Source organism: Taeniopygia guttata, chromosome Z (assembly GCF_048771995.1).
Source record: "Taeniopygia guttata chromosome Z, bTaeGut7.mat, whole genome shotgun sequence".
Lineage (NCBI taxonomy): Eukaryota > Metazoa > Chordata > Aves > Passeriformes > Estrildidae > Taeniopygia > Taeniopygia guttata.
Genome location: NC_133063.1, coordinates 51,413,989 through 51,436,040, shown reverse-complemented (window position 1 = coordinate 51,436,040; position 22,052 = coordinate 51,413,989). Strand labels below are relative to the sequence as shown.

The window sequence follows — 22,052 nt, the reverse complement described above, 5'->3', positions numbered from 1 at the left end:
AACACATCAAAAATAAAATATGGTGACAATTATCAATTACTTTAATCTGAAGCAAATTTTTAAGAAGCAACTTACATTGGGCCCAGTGTTTTGGCTTAAACATAAAAAAGAAGAGGTGAAGGAGGGAATTGATATTTCAGAGTAAGTGATTTGCATGTGGGGCTTGGAGAAGTTGACACATATTTGGAACAATGTATTTTCACTTTCTGTTGTCCAAAAATTGAGATCTATTTCATTTAGTGTCTACTATTCATTCCTATTTACTATTAAATGTTTTTTTGAAATAATTGCTTTGATGAGTAGGTAGTCCTAAAAAGCAATTTTCTTGAGTTGTTTTAATAGAATGCATATGTTGAATGGCATTTAAGTCTAAGTTGCCAGGCCAAGGAGTTTGCAGCTCCAAGCACCTTATCACTGCTTTTCTTGTCAGACCATAGAGTAAATAAATGAAAAATAGAGTAAATTAATAGAGTAAATAAATGAATAATAGAGTAAATTAATAGAGTAAATGAACAGAATACTCACAAATATTGTATTTATGAATACAATGAAATCCCATTGTGATCAGATTAAATGATTGTACAATCTTAAATGAATATTCACACACAGGCTAGTGGTGGTGGTTATTTTTGGTTGTTTGTTTTGTTTTACTGGTGTTTCTTCTCCTCAGTAGTACTTGGCCCAGATTAACTGATCAACTTCCCAAATTAGAAAATAAATCTTACTTATTACTCTGAAAACATTTGATGAATTTATATCCTCTCCAGCCAAAATTGCCTCTATCCATAACTAGTAGCAGTCTTTTACAAGATACTAAGACCAACAATTTTGAGTATGCTGAAATGGAAATGATTACTTCCTTACTAATATTGCCTGACCAATGGAGCTGTTACAGGTTTGTATAAGCAATGAACACAATATTTCTCTCCTAATACTATCAGATCAACAGTAGTCTATTTTAAATTATAAATCTCTGAAATTAATGGGAGCATCTTTTTGGCTTTTTTATGGAATAACAAAACCAGAAGAAGAGGGCGAGTAGGTAGAGTGAACCTGGCAAGGGGAGCCTGACAGACAGGGATGCTTCTGTCTGGAGAAGGGAGGGCACCTGAGACTCCCCTTCTGCCTCTGGGCAGGTCACTGAGAAGATGAAGCCATGCTTTCTGCAACACTGCAAAGCAGCAGGATGCAAGAGTGTGTGTCTAAGCTGAAACAAGAGGAGTCCACATTATATACAATGGGAAACCTTTTTCCCTATAGGGACAATCCAGTGTAGAGCAGGTTGCTAAGAGAGGCAGTGGGGTCTGTGTTCTTGGAACTTTCAGAACTGGTCTGGTGAAAGCCCCAGGCCACATGATCTGGCCTCCTTGCTGCTGCTGTTTTGAGCAGATGGCTGCACTGGTACTGTCATCTCTTCCAGGCTGGGTTACAAAAGCCCTTTAGAAAAGAGACCAGGGACACCTCTGTGCCATGACTATTTGCTTAAAAGCATGCAGTCTCTTCTAATCCTATCCATGTAAGGTTCTTTTCTGTTTATTCACTCTGTTTTTTAAATCAGTTTATACTTTGAAAAACCTTGCTAGCCCATTTTCCACTCAATGTCTGACTCATGCTGTGACACACTCATGTCATACTTTCGGTATCTCAAAACTTCCTGAAGAAAGAGTTCTCTCTCAAAAGCTAAGAAGCTCAAGATGTTCTGTCACACATGCATATGCATACATCCCTCTGACTAACAACATGTTCTGTTTTCTTTTATCTGATCAGAATGATTGGTCTTCAAAACTCAACTGGGTCCTTGGGTGCTACAGATCTCATACTTTAGGACTGGTGCAGTATGTATTTGAATTTGTAGTTAGGTCAAATAAGTATTTCTTCTATGATTGAATTTTCACAGTTTGGGGGTTACCTCAGTGAGGATTCTGCTGTGCATTTCTGCTTTCTGCTGATTTCTCAAATGCACTGTATCTTGTTAACAGTCTTCTGCTGCTATCATGCAAATGTACTCTGTAATTGAGTCTATTTCATGTTTTTGCTTAGGTTACAAGCAAGCTGCTGTGCACTGGAGCTCTAGCAATTGCAGCTGAAGGTGATTTTTTAGACTTTGGGCAACATTTTTCCTATTATCTTAGATGAAATATTCCAACACATAGCCAGCACTTTGAAGACATTTTAGAGCACCCATTTTTCAACTGTAACTTTACAAAGAGCCAAGCACAATTTACCACCACCATTCAAGACTTCAAGTAATCTTTACCTTCTGCCACTACTAATTCAATCAAGCAAAACTTGTTTCCCAAGTTCAATGGATAAGCCATTTCTCCAGCTACAACTAAAGAGCATTGACTCTGGAAAATGGAAGAAAGGGAGAAAGGAACATGAAGAATACAGAAGGCTGGGGGTAATACCACAAAGACCTTAGCTTTCGAGATTAGCTGTATCTCATCTTGTCTGCAAAGCAAAAAATCTTCCCTGAGCATCTGGACAGATTAAAGAACAGCAGTGGCAGATGTGTTGCCATGATAGATGCAAGATGGCTCATTTTCTGTTGGCTGAATCTCCTACAATTGATTATTTGATTTTCCACTATTTTGCCTGAGATTGCTATCAAATTAAGCCACCATCTGTCATTCTGTTTGCTCCGGCTGAAGTGTGGACAATGTTGCAGATCTTCTAGGCATCAGACATTTTCCCCGGACTCTGCTAGAACTTATTTTCTGTATAAAATTAACTGTCTAGAACATTCCACAGAAAATTCACCTAATGACTTGGGAAAAAGTTACCTGACCCTATTGTCTCAAGTGTTTATCTGCTATAAGATTAGTGTGCTTCTTCTTCTTCTGGCCTTCCTATAATCTGAGCTAGGCAACATATTAATTGTACATATTCCTCCTTGTCTCTTTTTTGTACATATAACTTCTATCTGGTCTGTATTTATGTAATAGGAGCATTTGACCAAAAAAATATCTCTACCTTAATTGTAGCTTTTTGACCATCTAAAACTTTTCTCAAAGACTGACAATGCCATGCTTGTTCTTTCTCTTTTGTCTGGTCCTTTTTTTCAAATGAATCTGCCCAAAACCATCCTCATATGCAACAGAAGAACTGTCTCCTTTTAATCACTGTCACTGTCACTAATCCCTGAATCTTGCCTTATATGATTCAGAAAGAGCTAGAATAGTTAAAACTCTTTGACCTTGAAGACTTACAAGTGGGAACATATATAATGAAACTTTAGGGTGAAAAAACCCAACTTTTTCTCAGTTACCTTTTAACACAAAATAAAGTGTGTGAACATTTACAGAAAGCTTAACACAACCACACCCCCACCAGAAAAAAAAAAAAAAAAAAAAAACCAAACCAAACAAAACCCAAACCAAAACCTAAACAAAACAAACCCAGAGAAAATACCACTTAGCAGTCTGAAGGGTTAGGAACAGAGCAGACAGGATCCAGCAACATCAGGTAACATTCAAGTTGAAGGTGCAAATTTCAGAATAGCAACCTAAAACAATTCTTATTGTCTACACAGGTACTCTTCTCACTGGCTTACAACATTCAATCTTCTTCTATGTGTCAAGCATAGAAAAAAATAAGAGCTGAAAAAGGAGAATCAAACCAATTCATAGGTGATTAATAAGTGATATAGCTAATGTTCAGTCCTGTTGTGAGTGTTTGTGTGTGTATGTGTGTGTGTGTCTGTGCTCTGGACTGTAGTTTAAAGTCTCTAAGGTGAGCAATGATTCCTGTGACACATGCTGTAATTGTTCCACTTGTGTTATACCTGTTTTATTTCTCTTAACCAGGTTAAAAGTAATGCTTTTAACATTCTAGACATGCAATTCCTCCCACTAATTGTCTGCAATGTCAATTAAGTGTCTCCTCTAAAATTTGCAATTCTTTTTGCTTCTTGCTGCAATTTCTATCACTTGGAAAGCTATTTCTTTTCACTTTTTCTGTCATTGTAGGTCAATTTGTTTGTGATCTGTTGAGTTAATGTCTGTGTTATATTTGTCTCATTTACACATTCCTATTTTTAAACCACTGCCTTCCTTAGAGCTCCACTTGCCTCCATTCCCAATAATTACAGCTGCAACACAGGAAATACTGGTTATCCAGTCTTAAAAAAAATCCTTCTATTTAGGACTCTGGGAAAACCCATTTGACTCTACTAATATGACTAATGATGTGTCTCCATTATTTCTATCATGGTGCTGTCTCATTCCTGGGCACAGAAAACATGGAGCCAAGTTTTTTCTCCCATCTGTCTAGTTTGGTTTGATATTGTGCTGGTCCCAGAGTGGACCATCACTAGTAGTGCTTTTCTGGATGTCTTCATAATACTGTCTAGTTCCTGGAGCTCAAGTAAAAGTCAGCATTTCTGCTTTTCTCCTCCAAAGAGACTGCAAACACTATACTAATCTTGAGCCACTGAGAGGAAAGTATGCCCACTGAGTTATTACCTGAGTTTTACTTCCTCACAGACAAGATTCTTGGCAGTACAGCCTGGTAACCATATGTTTTCTCCAGCCACATTGAAAACTGTTTCTATTTCTCATCTTTTCCAGGAGTCTTCAGTCTGGACTGTACATGACTACAAGTATTGGGGCATGTCAGAGAATAGTGAGGTTTCCATCCAGTCTTGTGGATTTTTTTTTAATTTCACCAAGAACTTGAAGTGGCTTTATTCTGACATTTAAATCTGTTGGGTTTTGAAAGGGTTATTTGATCTGGATCAACACTGCCATCTGCCTAACTTTGTAGCATGAAGGATTCTTTAAGACCAATAAAGGTCTTGGCTGCAGCTCCCTTGGTTGTATGGTTGAGGACAAGAAGGTCACAATTTTTTCCTACAGCTTGAGAAGCATAAGGTGTCAGTGGGGTTCCCCACATGAAACTTCAGAGAACATTTTTGTTGTTTATGCATAAGCATACACAGAGATCCTAGCAGAGTTAAAAATCATATCATAATATGCTATAGTGATATTTTGTTCTCAGTATTTTATCCCCCTTAAGAGGGGATAAACCACTTCAATAAAAGGCATGAGAAATGTTGTGAGTTCCTATATTTGGACAATGACTGCTAAATAACCATTAGAGAAATTACTGCCTTCAGATGAAGGGACTTCAATAATTGCTTTTAGAATCCATGCATGGAAATTTTGATTTTAGTTCATCTGATGATATCTTCATTGAACTCTGAGCTGCATCTGAGTTTATGAGGAAAGGCCAGAACCATGACTATTTTGTAAGAAAATGGTGATGTTGTAGAACTATTTGTGAGGTGCGGTCTTGAGCAGCAGAGAAGTGAAAGCGACAAAATAGAGCATAAATTAGTATAAAACAGGAAGAGCCCAAAACTACAATATGAAGTTACATGTCAAATGTGCAAGTCTGTGCCATATATTGTGTGTGATAGGCTGTCCCCTTTCACACAGGGGAAGGGAGCATGTACACCTGATGCTGTAACTAGTCTTAACTTAACTTCATCTTCTTGAGCTATGCTGCTGTTCTGCCAGTGTCAAAGTTCCCAAAAGTTTCTGAGGAAAGTGGAGGAAAAACGAGAAGAGAAGGACAAGAAGAAGAAAGAGGAAAGGAGGGGGGAGAGATACAGAAATTCTCTAAGAGGTTGAAGCTTATCCTCAAATGCTGGTGTGAAGATATCCTCAGGTGCTTGCTTAGGAACAGATCACAAAGCAGCCTCTGCCCAGCCTGGGGTCCCTCCTGGACCTCAAAGCTGGAGTGAGTCACATCCCTGTGCCTCAGGGCACCGAGCAGGAGGAGCTTTCCTACCTGGCAAGCCCTCAATACTGGAGCAGAGACAGGCGCCCCAGCAGGACACGGTAGAGCTGTGGCCCAGAGGAGCTCTGACAGCACAGGGACCGTGCAGGGACCGCACAGGAACCACGCCACCCCCACCCATGCAAACACCCCGGGCTGCAGAACAGCGCGGGCTGCCGCGGCCAGAGGGTGCACAGGGCCCCAGTACTGAGCTCAGATGGTGGTCAAGCACCACCCAAGGAGCTCAGGTTTGGTTTCCACTCATCAAAACTCCACGAGTCCAAATTTGTCCATCTGCGTGCATCAGAAAGGATGCGGCAAACCAGAGCAAACACCTGCAAACATGTGCGGGGCTCCAGGTCTTGGCACAGGGAATGCCAGAGCCTGGCACTGCTCAAAAGAGCAAAAAGTGCTGGAGCCTGCTGGCTGCAGAGACACTAGCTGTCTGAGGTGCAACCAGATGGACAATCTGCTAAGGCTGGTGGCAGAGCTAAGGGGAGACAGAGAAAGGCCATGAAGTTTTAAAAGAGAGTCTTGAGAGCGAGACTGGCTGGAAGAGCCATACTGTATCATCCCCTAGACAGGCACATGCATCATCCACATGTCAAGAAGCAGTGGATCTCCTACCCTGTCACCACCAAGCTGAAGGAGTGGAACTCTGAGAAATGTATTGGTTCTAAACTTTTGGAAGACACGGTCACCAGGAACAATCTGTTCAGTTCATAGTATTTCATAACAAATCAGCTTTTAATGTGGAATATTATTTGATAAGCTATTTTTTTTCCTTTGTACCTGTTATGTGTAATATAAATAATTTGCACCTGTAAAATTATATGCATGTAATGTTTCATATTATTAAAAAAGCATACAAGTCAGTACTAGGGGGTTTGCCTCACATACGTTGAAACTGTCTCTGATAAGACCTCTTTTACAAGTTAATACACATAATCTGGAGATGGGTCATTTCTCAAGATGATCCAGGAACTTCAGAGAAGTGATCATCCCAACAACGACCCAAGACTGGAATCACTGGAACCAGCAAAAGATACATCTCAATACCATGTTCCCATAACTCCATCAAGGATGTACATTGTTCAACTCAGCGCAGAGAAAGGAAACTTTAGGAATATGTGGGACTTTGAAGGAAAGAAAAGGCTGATCACTGAAATCATGGCCTCAAGCAAAATAAAAATTTCTCGGGCAGAATGGTTGGTGTGAAACATAGGGGACCCTTTACTGTAGTGGTCATACCTGTGTCTCACCCAGCGCCAGTCCCTGGGCTTGGCACTGTCCTTTCTTTTGTGGCTGGGTCAGATAGATTTCAATTGCTAAATAAAATTTTTATTTTTAATTTCGCTGGATTAGTTTTTTATGTATAACAGTACCCAGCAAATTCAAGGTAATTTATCAAATAAAGCTAGTAGTAAATTTTCTACATGTAATTTATCTGATTTCCCATTTCCATTTAAATGTTGCTTTGATGTAAAAAAAAAAATGAAGTTTCTTAGAGAAAGGGCACACAGTGTTTATGTTTGTGTAGGTAGCTATTGAACTAGCTTAGCATAGTTAAGTGGGCTTATTTAATCTTGTGAAGACATTGTATAGAACCTTGTGTAATCAAGAACTATAACATCTAGTAAGGGAACTAGAGAAGTGAAAGACCTATAGCAGATGAAAATCCACATCTAATTATAGCTTCACAACACAAGTCAACTTTTCATTAGCAAAACAAAAAATAAAAGAACAAGAATAAAATGCATAACAACATGAAAGAATAGTTCTTTTGTGGTGTTGGTATGGTATTTTACCATCATTTTCAATTCATCCTGAACATACCATGTAGATCAGGCTTTTGACTCAGTCTGGTATAATTTGACCATTATAGAATGTTGTACACAATAACACTGGCACGGTGGGGTGTGTCTTTGCCTTTGCTAAGTAGCAGTGAAACGTTCTTAACACTCCTAAGCAGCCAGAGCACCGCAGGAGAAAATGGAGCTTGAGTGTATATCTATTTTCGCCAGGATGTCCCACATCAGGGATCTGCTCCTCCCAGCCGCAGCACGACAAGAGCAACATTCGTAGCCGTGCAGCAGTGGGACTGTGCACAGCTGCTGAGCAGTGTTGGTTCACTGGCTGTGCTGGAAACCACTGCAGGTCAGAGCCCACAATGATACCAAATTGCTTGGAACAAGCAGTTCTAAAATTGAATAAACTTTAACCTGCACCTGCACCTCTGATTAAGCCAGTTCTGAGGATGTATGAATGTAAAAGTAGCTGTAACCCTGAGCGTGGCCAGAGTCCATGCAGCCCCCTAAGCAGTGATGCAGGTGATGAGCCAGCAGCGCTCCCCTCACCTGCCTTTGAGTTTTAACACTGCAGGGCTGACTTGGGCCAGAGAGCAGAATGCTCTAACATATACAGCTTGCAGTGTTTCTAACAGAGTGTGTACTCTGATGACCTTGTTCCATCTGGGGAGTTGGATGTATGTGGCTTAACTCTGGGGTCTTTAGCACCAAAGCTGTCTCTAACTCCAGGAAAACCTGCTGCTTCCAGAAGGGTGGCTTTCTGGCCTTTTCTAACATTACAGTACTGCTCCCATTGCAATGGGATTAGCCTGATTCTGATTAGGTGCCTATAGTAATATCAGCAGTCAAGAAAGCAGAACACTATGTAGGGGAGAAGAGGAAAAGAAAGAAAACCTATCAGAGGTCCGACTGTTATAATTTTACTATTTTTATCCATATAAAGCACTATAGCTTTCCAGCAAGGTTATTAAGTGAAAGGAAGAGTTTGGCACTCAGTTTTGTTGCTGGCACTGAGGGCTGGGCCATGCTGTAGGGTAGTTCAATGTTGCATCATGACTCTCTTTGTTAGTCACTGCCAGAGAGTTCAAGAAATGAGGGGAATCATATGCCACATGCTGGGAGGATGGCAAATGCCTTCACTCAGCCTTTTCATGTCCTCAGCTGGAGATAATCACAGTTAGGACATCTACACCTGAATCTTTTCAATGAAATGTAGCATTAAAGCATGAAAATACTGTGCTTCAGACCCAACTTTTCTTTATGACAAAAATCCTCAGTGAATCTGTTCAGACTTAAGTAGAAACATCCAATGAACAGTGTTTTAAAGTGTTACAGAAACCTATGCAAAATATATTTGCATGCATCTTCTGTCTTCTTTTTCATCCACTATCCTTTCCAACAGAGTGACAACATTTCACCTGTATTGTGAAAGCACAACAGCCCTATGCTGCAAGCCAAAGTGTGCTAGGGCACTGAGGTAATAATTTTAGAGAAGCTCTTTTCTTCTGCTTTTGGGTCTATTGCAGAACAGGTGTGTTAAGGCAGGGATCAGTGCTTGCGTTTAGGAAGGTGGTGAAGATTATAGAGAGGGATAATGCAGAGATGGATGTCTTGAGATAAGCTGTGCAGAGAACAAAGTAGCTCACCTCTTTTTAGTTTCTGAAAAAGAAATACTAAAAGAAGTTTCTTAATTATATGAGTAGGTGTTTGCATACCCATAAGTAAGTACATAAATAAAAGTCTTGAAACATTCTTAAAAACCTTTCTCAGGGAAGAAAGACTTAATGGGAATTCACTGGAAATTAAGAGGACAGAAAGTTACCCAGGTTGTTTAAAATCCTAAATCTCATTTATAACCCCTTTTAAAGTGGGCTGTTTGAATATGTGAGTTTTCCTCATAATAAATAGATGTATTTTGTTGTGCTGTCTGATTATCTCATGGGAAAGATAGCAGAATCTTAAAAGCAATCATAATCTGGTTATCAGTTGCAAACTCTATTGATTTCTTTTTTAAATGAAAATGTAACTGGGAAGGTACAATATTTGCTTTTAAAAGATGACAATTTTACTGTCTTGTGTGGGCTGAGAATAAAAAAGGCAGCTGATGGAAAGTCTGCAGATCTGATTGAAGAATCAAACAGAAAATTATTCCTACATGAGCTGAAGCATAGACAAACAGCCCAGTTTGCTGTGCTTATGATGGCTGTTAGTTGATCTGGGATGAGAGAGGGAGCAGGGATTAATAATGTTTTATTGCTACCTAGGGAAATTTTAAATGGAGCCATTGTGATCCTTTACTGGTTAAAGCTTCATCAGGGAATGAGAAATTACTCTCTTAGACAGTGAGTAAAGAAGCAAGAGCTTGGAGATGGGTTTTGCGTATCAGCTGGGAATTGGTACCTCTGGGCCTAATGTGTGTTTATGGTGCAGGCACAGAAGACCATTTCATTAGGCACTTTTTCAAGTCAAATATACTGGAGAAAAATGTTCAGGAAAGAATTTGTACGTCATTGAGAGAAATTTGCAAATCTGCAGCACAGTTCAATTGAAGTTAAATAAAAGAAAAAACCAAACCAAACCAATCCCAAACCTCCCCTCCCCCTCTCCAAACTGCCATATACATATTTAACTGCTGCTACAAGAGCTGGAAAATCAGCTCAGAAATGTCAAGCACAGACATTTCACTGATGCTTTTTCATGTCTACGACAATGGGAAAAGAAAGAAAAGCAGAAAGTGCAGATTTTGAGACATAAAGAGTCCAATGTTGAGCTGCCTTGAAGGGTTCAGAAGCACAGCCTGTGTACTGTTTCTCTCCTGAGTTGTACTGACTCACTCGGTGAGAGGGGGTGCTTGTCTGCCATCACCACATCTGACCTTTTTGGTCCAACAAAGAGAGGGGTCATATGACAGTGCTCTTTTCTTGACCTCTCCCCTCATGACAAACTATAGCTTTGTGGATTTACAGGGAGAGGAGGTGTCTGGTGGACCTTAAGTCTGCTTCAGGAGTTTTAAGGAGAGGAGAGGGATGGATGTGCAGAACACCGATCTGGAGTTGCTGGCTGGTTCTTGGGTCCCCTGATGCTGCTGTCCAGACTTGTGGGCCACAATTTCTTAACAGACCTCATGTCTGTGTCTGGGTTGCTTTAAACTCATCTTCCTCCCAGGCTTCTCAGATTCAGTCATGACTCTTTTGCACCAACTTGCTCCTAGAATTGAAGCGATATTGCAGCATTCTGATGGAAAAGACTACCTCCAAGTCTAAGAGAACTGCAACATGCAGACTTGCTGACAACCTGTTTAATCTCTAAATTTAATTAGTTGTACAATGTTGTATTGTGTTAATCTATTTTTACCTGTGTTCTAATGGTTTATTCCTGTACACCCTAGTTTTCCCAATAGTTCTGCCCTAAAACCACCCCTTTCCTTATATGTCATTCCTCTTCTCCTCCTTCTATGCCAATCACCCTCTTCCTGCCTATGCACCCCTGGAAAATGCTGATTCATTCCCCTGTCCCCACCCTGGTACCTTGTGCATCACTTGACTCCCCATCCCACTCCTCCAGAACCCTCTACCCAGTGTGTCAAGTGACTGGGCAAGGACCAGGGGTCGCTCCCCTGGTTCCCACTTGTTGGCCTTTGCATCCGTCTGGTCCCCCAACTTCCACTCCCCCAAAACCCCTCATTGGTTGAAGGGTGATCCCTTCCCATTACGACCCGCGTTTATAAACTGCTGCACAGCGCCCTTCAGGGCTCTCGCCTGTTGGCTCTCCTAAGGGTCAGGACTCTTAGGAGCTCTTAATAAACCCAGAGACTTTGCCCCAGAAAAGAGTCAGCCATTTCTTCTGCGATTGCCCTCCGTCCCTCCCATTGGAGCCAACCGTGTCAGTGCTCAACCCTGGCCGCTCCCCAAACTTCCTGGAGGCACAGGGGAGTGTCCCCTGCCATCAGCCATGTCATCGCTGGTCGGGCAGACCAAAGTGGACATTGGGTGGACATGGCGACACTACAAGGACTAGTATAAGGCAGTGTAGAAATCAGTCTTTTAATATCCCATAGTCAGACTATGCAGCACTAAACATAGACTGAAAAGCCTCACTAGGACACTGAAGAAATTGGTATTTATGAACAAATGAAAAGTTAAAAGATTAAGAAAAAACTTAGCTCTAACAATTGCAGGGTGCTTATTTTAAGTAAAATAATGAACAAGTACAGAGATATGCCATTTAAAATGAGCTTCCTAGAAGCAAACAAGTGTACATGAGACATAATACCTAATGAAAAGGGTAGCCTGCTGATGAATAACAAAAAAATTGACAGTTCTAAGTCATCCTTTAAATACTCCTGCAGGAGGGATTATCAAAGCAAAAAAAAAAACTCCCAACCATCCAAACCAAAAATAAGGTGTCTGGAAGCACTTTTTTCATTCTTTTAAGTATAAGAAACTGCATCCAGGGAAAGCATAAAACAGAGTTTTATTTCCATTTTGATACTTTCACACTTCATATTAAAAGTATATAAAATTTTGTACAACTACTTATACAATTAATAAGCAGATAAGTATTAAAACATTTGAAATGGGTTTGTATTTTCCACAGGTCTGGTTCTCCTTTCAAAGAGGTTTTATACCAAAAAACCTCATTCATATCCATGTATTTATACATTCAAGAGGGACATTCATAATTTTCACTTTTCTTGAAGGACCTAAAGACACTTCGGGGACTATATGGGAGACCCAGGTAGGTTTTCCTTGTATTTGAGAGGGAATCAGCTTCTAATTCTTTCACCTTGTGCCATTTTACAATGGGAAGCAGCCTGCCTCACCACAGAGAGTAGGAGACAGATACATGCTATAAAATGGATTTGGAAATTGGAATTTCCATCTCAAATGACAGTAAAAGTTATTGAAAGTTTTTGACAGCACCAGACATGGAGGTTTTGGTGATGCTATTCATATGATTAAAATTTTTTGTAGCTCATAAAAGAAATTTGACTCATATTTATTTTTTTTAGAGATAGGGCCAGGTAACATTTCTTTAAGCTCCTAGGGATTGCTTTTTGATGTAAAATCTTGTGTTTGATTGCATTGGGTAGAAAAAAAGGGATGGGAGAACAAGCCTGATTTTGGTAGTGCATAATGTCTCAAATATATAGTATATTTTCTTTTTAAATATTTAAACTTGCAGTGACACCTGATCTACAGAAATAGTGCCAATGGGAGTGTGCATGTGCAGACAACTAGCAAATCCTTAAGGCTTTTTTTTTGTCCAATATTCAGCATAAATCCAGGCTTATACAATCTACAAACTTCAGGCCAAAATGTTACTAGGAAAAAAAAAAAAAAATCAACATTATGCATTACAGCCTTATGCTCTTTTTAAATTAAGGAACAGCTGCCAGATGATGAGAATTTTGGTAGAGTATCATAAAAATGTTTCAGCAAGAGCTCTTCTAGAGAATGTTTACAGAAACATGACATTTAAATTCAGTACAAATATATGAAGTAAAGGGGGATGGTTTAAAAAGTAGGAAGTAGGAAATGCTCTAAATGTTCTGCTATAAGACTGCTGTTCCTTTTCCTAAAGGACGAGGCCCAAAGACAAGCAAAAAACAAAACAAAACAAAACAAAACAAAACAAAACAAAAAAAGAAATTAGAGAGAGAGAAAAAGGAAAAGGAAAAAAGGAAACCATTTAGGACAAACATATTAAAAAAAACCAAGCAATTTTCACAAATACAAGGAGGCGAGGTGGCTACTGCCCAATGTTCTGAAATTAGGCAGGTTGGCTTCAGAGGACAACTGCTTAGGTAAAAGCCCAGGAATTGGAAACTTGAAAGTTTGAAGCATGATGATAAATTGATTTCTGCCTGGGAAGGGCAGAAACTGCTGTTAACTGGTTATCAGGCTGGGCTGAACCCTGATGAGTACTGCCAGAAGTAATACAAACCGGGCCCCAGCAACCCAGTTCTTAAGAGATCTTCATGCCATTTTGAATCTGGTCCCTAAAAAGCCTTTCCCTGATGTGGTTCATGTTTATTTTACTAAGTTCTATTAGGTAGATTGTTAAAGTGGTATGTTCTGTTATTCCCCATGTTCTCCCTAAGTTGTACCTTCCTATCCAGCTGTCCCTCAAAGAATCTCTTCCCTTCCTTTCAGACTCTTCCCTGCTGGTCAGGGCAACCCAGCTTCTTTGATGTGTCTGTCAAACTAAACCCTACCCATTGTTCTAGAAATTTCCCCATTCCTCACCTCCGGGACCAATCCCAGATCGAACCATCTTTCCTCCCCTTACCCTGATTTGTGGCATCCCTGAAAACACACCCTAAGAGTTGTTCATTTATTGTCTCATTGTGTCCACCACCTGTTTTGTGATGTTTTAAAAAACCTTGCAAAGTTGCACTCAAGGCTCTACTAGCCTGTGTTCCCTTCGGCTCTCATCTCCTGTGTACTCACCCAATAAACCTGCTGAATTTTGCAATGCAAGAGAGCCTCTCCTGTCTCCTTTATCTGATCCTCATCACATCTCCAGGGGTCCCCAGTGTTGGGCATTTGGCTCAGCGGTTCTGGTTCAGGGAATGCCCTAACCTGGTTGGTTCCCCACTCTTGCAATTGCCACTGGACTATCTTTGAGCTAGCCTGGGCTCTGGAGGACAGTGACATTTCCCCCTATGCTTGCTGGTATTGCAAGCCATGGATGACAGTATTGCATCCAACAAGGAGTGGAAGACCCTGGCCTGTGGGTATTTTCCATTACTCAAAGGCTGAAAGAACCCGGCAAGTTCACACTGACATGGCAGGGAAACTCCAGCGTGGGGTGGTGCCCACTCTTCCTCTGCATTCAGGCTGGCACGGACCGAATGTACTCAGGGGTTTGAAACATGGGTACACTGACTCCTGCAGTGGGGAAATTTCAGCATTTCAGAGGTTTTATGGATTTCCAGTATATAGCAGAGTAATATAGCAGCGGGGATTAAATATTTACACAAGGGAGGGTTGCTTGCTTTCACCCCCAGGTCTTAGACCTGCACCTGACAAGCAGCTAAAAGGTATTGGCTTGTGGAGACTGATGCACAAACTGCAGTTTTTTTCTCATGGAACCTCAGATTCCAAAGCAAATTTCACCTTAACGAAAACTGTAATTTTTTTCAAGGAAATTGTGTTATCTATCATGATTACATTTGGCAAACCTCACTAGCTTTAAAGTTGCTATTTAGAGACACAGTGTTTGCCAACATTATACATTGTAGATGCAAGCCTCTTGACTTCAAAGAGGAAACAGCTTTGAAATGCCAAATTAAGTTTGGCAAATTTTGGCAACTACTTTAACAGCAAATTATTACTGATTTTTTTCCATGCAATTCATGAGAGCTCTTGCTGTGCAGAGACTCTGAGAAGCCTCCCCTGAGCTCAGAGACAGCAAACAAGTGGTACCACTTTCATAAGCTAAGGCAAAACCTTGGTAAAGTGTTAAGACACATCTACAGCTGTCTCCTAAACATAGACTGATTTAAAATAGACTACTCTTTGCATGCTGAGCATTTGTCAGACTGAACTGATATGTTTAAAATATTTGATTTATTTATTTTTCTAGGAAAACTACATGTCTGTTCAGTCTTACCTCCGGTTTGATGCCGAGGATAGGTATTTTGGTTCCAAAGTTTTCCCTCAGCCTCCTGCACATATTGTACTTACAAGAGTTGGCACTGCAGTTTGTTTTGTTGCTTGGAGACAGCTGCAGGAGCACACAGTGGCATAAATCACACCTGACTCTGTTGCTAAGGAAATAAGACCATCTCTTGTTTTTTCTTCAGACCTAGTAGCAAGTGAGGAAAGAGAAATTTATATTCAAGATACTTAAGATATTGCTTTAATTTAACAAAAGGAAAAAAGGGAACTATGTAATGCAATCTGTAACAGCCTTCCTGGAGAAAAAAATATGGAATTTTCATTCTTCTGGAGGTGATCATTGGAAGCATATATTTTGAACAGGTTGTGTGATAGAGGAAAATAATTAGACACAATCTGGATTTGGGCATAAAAACTCCATAAACTTTTTTGGAAGGCTTTTAAAATTGCAGAGCAGTTCCTGCTGCTCACCCTAATGTTTATGGAGTTTCAAAGGAAGGAAAAAGTCAGTTTTTGCTACTAAAACTTGACTTTGGCAAAAATTGAACTTGAAACAGTTGTAATGCATGGGGTTCACTGACTAATCCCTGGATGGCTCTTCATCTACTGTGTCATTTGCCTACCCTTCAAGTTTCAGAGCTTTATACCAATTATTTTAGGACATCTGGGAAGGCAAGGAAGTCTGGAAGGGATTTGTCTGTCACTCTGTTTCCCCCCAGCACCAGCACACCAGCACAATCCATGAATAAAGTCAATCTCTCTCTTGCTTCAGTGAATGATGGTGTGGTCACTCTTTTGCCTCTGTAGATAAACAGATATATTATGCTTCAGTTTAAAATGGAAGGAATGATCAGGTTACCAGATATAATATTTTTAAAGCCTTGTTGAATGTGATAGAACATTACTATTGAGGAGATGCATGCAATAGTTCTAGTAGGCAAACTCTAACATATATAACAATATTTAACAATAAGCTTAACATGACAGAAAGCAACAAAATTATTGGTAATGTGCCACATTATATTTAGAATTCCTGCTCTTGGTGGTTGTCTTGGTTTGAAAGACAATTGTCTGTAGAGGAAGGCAAGAGCCTCTCTTGAAATGGAAAATGTAAACACTCTTTCCCCAGATTATTATAATTTTGAAATTAAAGGTGTCTCAGTCAAAGATATGGAAGTAGGAATAACAGTAATTTATTAGGGGAAAAAAAAAGCAGTAATACAAAACAGCACTGACAGAGTCGGAATATGACCTGACACCATGTGGGTCAGGGTGTTGGTAGGAGTCCCATTAAATGGTGGCTGTAGCCCTCCTGCAGTGACAGGTGTGGTTCTTTTGAAGCAGTGAACCTGTAGAGGGGTGTAGTTTTCCTCTGGAGGTCCAGGGGTGGTGTAGATGGGCCTGGTCTTCCTCTGGAAAGCCAGTGGAAAAGAAAGCTGCTCCTCTGGGAATCCAGTGGGAAAAGGCTGCCTGTGGTGTTCGAAATGTCAGATTATAGCAACGGTCAGGTAGGAATCCTTGCCTCCTCCCCCTGGACGGAGCATCTCACAGTGGGATGACGTAATTTTGTCACTCATGCAGTGACACTCAATGGCCCATTAACAGAAGATATCTTCCCAAAGAGAGGATGGATTGTGGAAGAGATAAAGAAAACTGCCCCACCTGGTTTTAACAGGTGTCCCAATTAACAGAAGATGACTGCCCCACCTCTAACAGATGGCAATAGAATACACACCCCTGGACACATCTTGCATTTCCAACCTAAGACAGTGGTGACCAGCTGAACACCACTAGTGATGTTATCCATCTTTCTTCATTCTTTCCAAGGTATAGTGTACCTCTTCTAAACCAGAATGAATGATGATTAAGTTCTGTGTCCATTGTCCATTGCTTCAGATGTGTTCCAGCAGCCAACACATGTTGTTGTGCTGCAGCAGATTTTTCACCAGTGCAACATTCATACCAATATGGGTGGGTAGTAAATCTTGACAGGATGTGTAGCACTTCATGGTTAGTGACAGAATCATCTAATTTAGATAAAATTATGAACACAGATGTTTGCTTATTTCTGTCAAGATGTTGTCTCTCAATATGGAATTAGGAATAATTCTCATAAAAACACATCTCTTTCCAATGTTTATAAGCAGAGTTCCAAAGGTTTCATCAGGATGGATTTTAAAGTGACAAGCATTTTGTTCAGTGTAAAGATTAATGGTGTTACTTGCACCAATAAGTCCTTGTTGTTCCCTTGCAATGCAAGCATCAACATGAATGTCTTGTTATTTGTTCCCATTTTGCTGGACCCATATTCTGTGCTATCAGATAGGGAATAATTCCACAATTATTTAATCCCAGTGCAATGAATGGATATGTGATATATGCTGAAGAACTATGTATTAGAGTAAAATCTTTACTAGCTGGCAAGGTCATAGATTAAATTAACTAGATGCCACTAAACCGGAAAATTTCTTTGAAATTTATTTGAATTATCCCAGATTACTTTATGAATTTCAGTGGGGAAAGTACATTACTTTCCTTTGTAATTGCTGCTGTACGAAGTTGTATCCACAATTGCGTTTGGATACAACTAATAGGTATTGGTACAGGCACTACTTAGAATAGTCATTATATAAATTGGCAATCCTTTTCATCAATCCTTTCTCATTGAGGTAATATACCTGATAAGAGCAATTGGTTTCAATTGGTATAAAACACTTGGTTACTGAGTTTATTTTGTTTACTAGGACTTCAGCATTCATGCTCTATAATAGTCCTGATGCTGTCCCCAGGATACCAGTCACATCTCTCCTTCATCATTTTGGAGAGGCCAGTACACAGAACAATGAAAACCATCCTGTGTAAGACGTGCTCAGGAATGAGGAGTAGGCAGGTTTAATTGCAGATATTAATCTGTGCTGATAATTCCACTTGTTTGAGGGACCATGAAGGCCTAAATAGCACCTTTTGTTGGCCTGTATCTTTGATCACACAGGGTTCAGTTTGGAAGTGTGTGAAGATAAGGTTTCAACAGTCTTGCTGGGAATCTGGAAAATTTTTACTTTCCAGTGAGACTGGTATGAAGAGGAGCTTTGTCAAAAGACCGTGGTGATCCAAACTTTCATTGAAAACAATCTGTATTCAATTTTTGTACTGAATTACAGTCATCCTTGACTCTATACTCTCTGTGTATAGAGTCCATGACTAGTACTGTCACAAAACAGAAGGATTAGGATGCTGTCATCAAGGAATTCACATCAGGATCAAGGTGCCCACTTTCTTTCACAGCACTGACATGCAGCAAGTTGAATGAGTTGTAAACTGTGACTTGAGAAGCACCTGGGAAAACTATGGCGATGTGCAATGCATGCTATGAAAACATACCAATACCTTTAAGGAGATGTTTAACCCTATACTGCCCTCATGCTTTCAATTTGCTTGTTTGTTCTCTGTACAGTCACTGATAAAGCTCCTGGAGGTAAAAAGTCGCAGATTCATGGATGACTGACTTTTACGAGGCAAACCTGACTCTTCATGAGCATAAAGAAGCATTGAAATCTTACCACATCAGGCAACCCCAACATGCTTTCTTAGCTTGCACAAGTGTGCTTTGAGTCATAGAATCACCTCAATGTGACTGAGCTGAAAAAAGATTGCCAGATGTCAACTGGTCCAACCTCCCCTGCTTAAGCAGAGCCACTGAAAGATGGTGGCCAGGGACCAGAGCCACACAGCTTCCGAGTTTCTCTAAGGAAGGAGATCCCATGAGCACCCTGGGCTAGATGTGTTGCTGCTCAGTTACTGTGACAGCAGAAAAAAGGTTTTCTGATGTTCAGAGGGAAGGTTTTTGCCTTGCAGTGTTTTGCTTTGTGCCTGTTGTCACTGGGCATCCCTTAAAAGAGCCTGCTCAGTCTTCTTTGCACTCTCCTATCAGGTATGGATATCCCTTGAAAAAAATATCCCATTCAAAGTCTTCTTCAGATTGAAGAGTCTGTAGGCAGCACTTTCAGCACTTCCTAACAGGGGAGATGCTGCAGTTCCTTCATTATCCTTGAGAATTTTCTCTGGTGCTCTCCCGTATGTCCACCCCTCTCTCATGGGGGTTAGTCCTGTAATGGACACAGTACTCCAGGTGTAGCCTCCTCAGTGCTGAGAAAGAGGAGTTGAATCAAACCTGCAAAGCCAACAGAGTAGGAAATGCCTCAATATGGTTTATTTCTAACAAAACATAGTACTGGATATGAATGGTGAAACTTGTGACTTTATATCAAAAATAATGAAAGGGCATACTCCTTAATAGCGAGGCAGCCTAGTGAATCTGGGAACATTTCATCCCCTGAGGCCAGAGCCTGTGTGTTCTATGTGTAGTTCCTGAAAGCTCTATGGTCACCAGAAAGTCATTGTGACATGTGTGACATCAACCCCTTTTGTAGTGTGCAGCAGCCCTGAAGGGCCAGAATGCCTGCCCTCCTCCAAAGAGGACAGACACTGGTGGGTGGGGGAAGGACAGACCCCCATCCTGTTGGCTGCCTTCTGAGGGCATAGAGAGGATCTCCAGTGCAGTAATAGCAGCAGTACCTGGGGAGCTGGTCCCAACCTGCCACATTCCCAAGCTTCAGCTGCTGTTGCTGAGAGGCCAGAAACTGCTTTTACACCTTCACAATTCCTGTGTGCACGTGTCAGAGAGGTCAGTCACTGCCCTGCCCTGAGAGCTGTCACATGCAGAGACACCTCTGGTGTCACTTGTCTGCCCCAGTATAGTCCTTAGCCCTTGTGGCAGCTCAAGCACAGCTTCGAGGTAGAAGGGGCAGCTCTTCAGTGCTTGATGTAGACAGCTTGGCTGTTGTCTGCAGACTGCATCTCTGGATTGTGTCTCCAGGGTAGGCCAGGAGCCTTGTGTCTCTGGTTTCCAGTGCCAGATGGCGCTGCAGAAGGGCTTGGCAGAAGGTGGCACCTCTTCCTCTACCGCCAGCAACAACCAAGTGCTCCTGGCTGAGCCTCTGCAAAACTCAGAGAATCAAATGTGCCCAATCTGCTTGGACATCATCAACAACCAAGTCTCAGTGAGCTGGTGCAGCCATGCTTTCTGCTTTCCTTGTATACTGGAGTGGTCCCGCAATAGACCTACTTGTCCGATCTGCCGGGTGCCTTTCCGATACCTCCTCCGCAAAGTGGGAGACAATAACTACGAGGTGTACTCAATAAGGCACTACACCAGCTCCACCAGACATAATCGAGGAAGGAGAGATCGTCGCCACTCCTCAGACAGGAGGCGGCATCATTCCACAGGCCACAGGCACCGCTTATCTTCCAGCAGAGCGCGCAGCAATAGCCGTGCCAGAGACTGGGAAAGGGGCCGAAGCAGATCCCGGAGGCAGAACCGTGATGGCCACAGCAGGGGTCAGCAGGCCCAGAGTTTTGACCCCTCAAGCAGCAGGAGACAGCAGCATGGCAGGGCTCAGGACTTGGCTTCTGAAACTTCTCGTGGTTGGAACCAAGCTGCAAGGCATGAACGGGATGTCCCAGTCCGCCTGAGGAGGAGTGAGCACCGTCATCAGGCACAATGGGATCTCTACAGGGAATCCCGGGCAACAAGTAGACGATCTCAGAGGAGGTCTCACAGAGTCTGGCGACAAACACAGAGAGAAGAGCAAAGGAGGAGGTATCACAATGAGGAACAACCTGCAAGGCCTGAACAGGATGTCCCTGACTCCTCAGGGAGGAGTGAGCAGCATTAGCCAGCACAATTGGTTTCCTCCAGGGAACCCCAGGCAACAAGAAGTCAATCCAATCAATCCTGACAGACATCACACATCCCTGAGTAGCACAGGGAAAGGTAGCACACCCTATCAAGAAGGGTGCTACTGTATGTTCTGTTACATGTGTCACAGATTGTACTACTTTACACCAAAACTGGTCCTACTAAAAATTCCTAAAATAAAGCCAATTCCAACCATCAAACTTGGAGCATAGAACCTCTGCTCCATCAAAAAACGCATAAAAAAATCTAGAGACCTATGTGAGGGTGACCAAGGTTAAGAGGATTACAAGCTAGTAGGTAGAAGCTAGAAAAAACACCTTAAGCTGGTTTATTCCTAAACCAGATAGTACTGCTGCTTATGAATGGTAAAACCTGTAACTTTATATAAAAAATAAAGACAGGGGAAACTCCTTGATAGCTAGGCAGCCTACTGGGAAGGTTTTTTTCCCTGAGGCCAGTGCTTGTGTGTTCTGTGTGTAGTTCCTGAAAGCTCTATGGTCACCAGAAAGTCATTGTGACATGTGTGACATCAACCCCTTTTGTAGTGTGCAGCAGCCCTGAAGGGCCAGAATGCCTGCCCTCCTCCAAAGAGGACAGACACTGGTGGGTGGGGGAAGGACAGACCCCCATCCTGTTGGCTGCCTTCTGAGGGCATAGAGAGGATCTCCAGTGCAGTAATAGCAGCAGTACCTGGGGAGTTGGTCCCAACCTGCCACATTCCCAAGCTTCAGCTGCTGTTGCTGAGAGGCCAGAAACTGCTTTTACACCTTCACAATTCCTGTGTGCACGTGTCAGAGAGGTCAGTCACTGCCCTGCCCTGAGAGCTGTCACATGCAGAGACACCTCTGGTGTCACTTGTCTGCCCCAGTATAGTCCTTAGCCCTTGTGGCAGCTCAAGCACAGCTTCGAGGTAGAAGGGGCAGCTCTTCAGTGCTTGATGTAGACAGCTTGGCTGTTGTCTGCAGACTGCATCTCTGGATTGTGTCTCCAGAGTAGGCCAGGAGCCTTGTGTCTCTGGTTTCCAGTGCCAGATGGCGCTGCAGAAGGGCTTGGCAGAAGGTGGCACCTCTTCCTCTACCG

General features: G+C 41.7%; 2 protein-coding genes across 4 annotated transcripts in view; both read left to right on the top strand.

Annotated features, from left to right (window-relative positions):
- Positions 1-12,758, top strand: part of OXCT1 (3-oxoacid CoA-transferase 1) — a 122,381-nt gene extending 109,623 nt beyond the window's left edge. For 2 of the 3 annotated variants that reach the window (XM_072922547.1, XM_072922549.1), the window contains one exon: positions 2,041-12,758. In XM_072922547.1, coding sequence (XP_072778648.1) covers positions 2,041-2,136 — 96 coding nt within the window. In that variant the 3' untranslated portion in view covers positions 2,137-12,758. The remainder of the gene's footprint in view (positions 1-2,040) is intronic. The other variant, XR_012053114.1, reaches the window with a different exon arrangement.
- A 6,536-nt stretch (positions 12,759-19,294) lies between these two features.
- LOC115490965 (uncharacterized) lies at positions 19,295-21,172 on the top strand. The gene is made up of 2 exons (XM_030257579.4): positions 19,295-19,898; positions 20,091-21,172. The coding sequence occupies exon 2, from the start codon at positions 20,131-20,133 to the stop codon at positions 20,947-20,949; it is 819 nt and encodes a 272-aa protein (XP_030113439.2). The 5' UTR covers positions 19,295-19,898; positions 20,091-20,130; the 3' UTR covers positions 20,950-21,172.
- The last annotated feature ends 880 nt before the right edge of the window (positions 21,173-22,052 follow it).

Bases quoted from the DNA above. Each gene is read 5' to 3' on its own strand.
- LOC115490965 (XM_030257579.4), top strand. From the start codon at position 20,131: ATGGCGCTGCAGAAGGGCTTGGCAGAAGGTGGCACCTCTTCCTCTACC.